Source organism: Notothenia coriiceps, unplaced genomic scaffold (genome assembly GCF_000735185.1).
Source record: "Notothenia coriiceps isolate Sejong01 unplaced genomic scaffold, NC01 NC01_scaffold00025827, whole genome shotgun sequence".
Lineage (NCBI taxonomy): Eukaryota > Metazoa > Chordata > Actinopteri > Perciformes > Nototheniidae > Notothenia > Notothenia coriiceps.
The window spans coordinates 10,250-13,955 of NW_011358528.1; the positions used below are offsets into that span (position 1 = coordinate 10,250).

Consider the following 3,706-nt stretch of genomic DNA (forward strand, 5'->3'; position numbering starts at 1 on the left):
ATTGACCCACTGCTATTCATTGTGAACGCTTTCTGAGCTACTGTACAGAGATTTAGAAGGAGACACTGAAGGAAACTTGAGCAAATGCTATCTAACACAGTGTGAGCGACAACATGGCGGTAGCTGATCAGGCTAGTTCTGTTCCCACAGAAACTGAAACAAAGAGCTTTTTTCTTTAGCTTCGAGCACAAACACAGGAGCGCCATGTCAATCAGTCTTCAGTTTACACAGCGGGTACCGCGAGGTAGAGTAAAAAATGATAGCAGAATGGGCTATTCAAACTCAGGGAACCAAACAGATGATGAATTAATTTTTCATTTGTAGTATAGCAGCTCTATTAGAAAACAAGAGTCCAATTGTAGTACAGTATGTATGTTATGTTCACAACGCTGCACTCCCACAGAGCTGCAGATTCATGAAAGGCCACAGACCGCCTACCACTGCATGTGTCTGTATGTGTCTGCATGTGTGGATGCTGCTACTGCTGCTTCTGTTTTCTCTTTTCTCTCTTCCGTAAAGTAAGGCTGCTCGATTATGGCAAAAATCATAATCTCGATTATTTGGGTCAATAAATGATATCACGATTATTAAAAACGATTATCCATTTACTTTGAAAACATCAATTGATTTAAAAACAGTATGTTTTTAACAGTTGATAACCCTGAACCAATAATAATAAAAAAAAATAAAATAATAATAATCGTTTTATTTCGATTAAGTTGTTTTCGTAATCGTTGCAAGCCATAATCGTAATTGCGATTAAAATACGATTAATTGAGCAGCCCTAGTGTAAAGCGTTACGATGAACATGGTCTCATGGCTCGTATATTTTGTATCTTCATCATTTCTTAGGCATCTGTTTGACCATGAGCCTAGGTATTGTATAGTAGGATGCACTTCTCGAAACTGGATAGCTTTCACTGGACTAACTTTCCCAAAACTAAAGTAGATGTTTGCTTATTTGGAGACAGCTTTTTGCGAAACAATATTTGTTTTAGCCTTCAATATTAGTTAAAAGTAATGAATCAGGGTTTTAATGGAGAGTAGCACAGCACTTTTAACTGAACAGTCTAAATTGAGTAGTTAATATCTCTAACGTGAATGTAATTTCCTACTTTCTGAAAAATCTTTGTTTTGACTGACATTGGGTTAAGTAGATAATACCCTGTATGAGCTGATTCCTTTAATAAGAAAGAACAAAGGAGATTGTGATCGATGGATGAGGAAATGAACGGGCCCAGATGGATTAGAAGATATACTGCAAAGAAGAAAAGTAATCAAAGAGAGAAAATAAGTAATTTGTAGAGAAAGAAAGTGGAAGGGTTGTCATTTATGGGGTCACACAAGTCAATGAATGGATGAGAGAAGACCACACGAGGGTCCAAACAGAGTCTTAAGCCCCTTTCACACATGCACTGCGACTGCAACCCTGAAATTATCTAGGCATAACCCTGAGGAGCTGTATGTGAGAACGCAAATGTCAGAGCCATTCGGACCGGACATCAAACAGACTTTACCCCGCCAGCTCCCTAGAACTAAGTCCCTGTGAAGTCCGATTGAGCCCATGTGTGAAAAGAGCTGTCATGGAGAGGGGCATTCGCGGCAAGCGAGTAGGCACGGTGATAACTGGCCTAAAACCGCTAAAATCAGGGGGTTAAGAAAGAAAGGTTATTTACATCGCAACTTTTACAAAACTGTCTAACTAGAGGGACAACGAAATCTGGGACTGTCTTTTGCCAATGGCTGATGCTGAGAATTTCAGACAAATTTAAGGAAAGGCGATTAATCTATTGTTCCTGACCAAATAACACAACGGTGTCCAAACTTTTTTCACCGAGGGCCCCATACAGAAAAATACACAGAGGGCTGGGCCACTCCCTAGAGGTGAGGTATATTGCAGTGTTTCCCATACATTGATTTATTTCTGGTGGGCTGCCACAATCAAATATCGTCCGACACAAATTGATCTCATGAAAACAATTTTTTTTGGTATTTTGGTGGTCTAATCATGGATAGTGAGGTGGGCTGATGACCAGAAGGTTGCGAAGTCAAATCCCGCCTGGAACACCACTACTAGTGTGCCCTTGAGTAAGGCACTTAGCCCTCAGTTACTCCAGGGAGAATGTCCCTCTAATTGGTCATTGTAAGTCGCTTTGGAAGAAGGCGTCTGCTAAATGCCTAAATTGTAAATTATATTTTTGGGAGAATAAACCCCACAGATCCTCAACTCCGGTGTGTCTCACTCATTAACAACGCAACACAGAGCAACAAGAACGTTGTCTAAGTAGCCATGAACTCGCATGTATTTTCTTATTTGAGGGGGGGGTGGATGCGTGGACCACCCGAATAGGTTAAGGGGCCTCTGGCTTTTCTTTTTTTGTGCGGTGCCCCCACAAATAGAATCAAATTCTGTGGGAAACCCTGTTAGTCACGAAAGATGTCTGCTGGTCCCAGTAGGATCTGAACTGATGATTGAACGTGTTTCTCCTCCTCTTCCTCCCCCAGGTGGTGAAGGCCTTCGACCACAAGTCTCAGTCCCACGTGGCTCTGAAGATGGTCAGAAACGAGAAGCGTTTCCACCGGCAGGCGGCGGAGGAGATCCGGATCCTGGAGCACCTGAGGAAGCAGGACAAGGACTCCAGCATGAACGTGATCCACATGCTGGAGAACTTCACCTTCAGGAGCCACATCTGCATGACCTTCGAGCTGCTCAGCATGAACCTGTACGAGCTCATCAAGAAGAACAAGTTCCAGGGCTTCAGCCTCCCGCTGGTCAGGAAGTTCGCCCACTCCATCCTGCAGTGTCTGGACGCGCTGCACAAGAACCGCATCATCCACTGCGACCTGAAGCCGGAGAACATCCTGCTGAAGCAGCAGGGCCGCAGCGGCATCAAGGTGGGAGAGAGTCCAGAGACCGGGGGGGTTTGTGCCTCTCAAGGTGTGTCGATGCGTCTGTTAAATGAACTTTTCTGTCTCTCTGCAGGTCATAGATTTTGGATCGAGCTGTTACGAGCACCAGAGGGTTTACACCTACATCCAGTCCCGGTTCTACAGAGCGCCAGAGGTCATTCTGGGTAAGAGACACGAGCGGAAAGCAGGCTTTAATTCACATCAAACATATTAACTTCCCTTTCCCTTCTTTTGCCATCTTTAGTTCTTTGAGCCATGAAAACCACAATTGTACTCTGGGAATTAAAGCCTATGCAACATTTACATGCACGAAAACTATAGGAGAGGGAACACCCCCAAAGCAGAATAGGTCCCGTTTTTAAAGGATGCTTTTCGACGGTTTGATCTAGATCAGTGGTTCTCAACTGGTGAGTCGCGACCCGAAAGTGGGTCGCGGACCCGTTTCGAGTGGGTCGCGGATGTACGAAAATTGGAATTTTTTTTTTTTTTGGGGGGAAATGTCAAACTTTTATTTTGAAGGCCCGATTTTCTAACGCTTTGCATGCAGTCGGCGTTGGACTGGAAGTACCGGAGACCATAAACGGTTTTGAAAGCTTCTGTCACGTAGTGATCGTCTTCTCAATAAAAGATCTTTGCTTATGTTTTTCCGAGTCTTCTGGCCAATCAGAATCAAGATTGTTGCCGGAAGTCCCCACGGAGAATAACTTTGCGGTAGAACTATTCTTTATACATCCATGGGTACAACTTCAGATACAAATGAACACATAATGAAATATGACCCCCGGTCTGATGATTG

General features: G+C 43.6%; 1 protein-coding gene across 1 annotated transcript; it reads left to right on the forward strand.

Annotated features, from left to right (window-relative positions):
* Positions 1-2,008: 2,008 nt before the first annotated feature.
* On the forward strand, positions 2,009-3,139 carry LOC104956300 (dual specificity tyrosine-phosphorylation-regulated kinase 2-like). Its single transcript, XM_010783771.1, has 3 exons — positions 2,009-2,020; positions 2,506-2,895; positions 2,984-3,139. Exons 1-3 carry the CDS (start codon positions 2,009-2,011, stop codon positions 3,122-3,124), a joined length of 543 nt encoding a protein of 180 aa, XP_010782073.1. The 3' UTR covers positions 3,125-3,139.
* The last annotated feature ends 567 nt before the right edge of the window (positions 3,140-3,706 follow it).

Bases quoted from the DNA above. Each gene is read 5' to 3' on its own strand.
- LOC104956300 (XM_010783771.1), top strand. The intron at 2,896-2,983 runs GTGGGAGAGAGT...GTCTCTCTGCAG, and splicing joins AGGGCCGCAGCGGCATCAAG to GTCATAGATTTTGGATCGAG.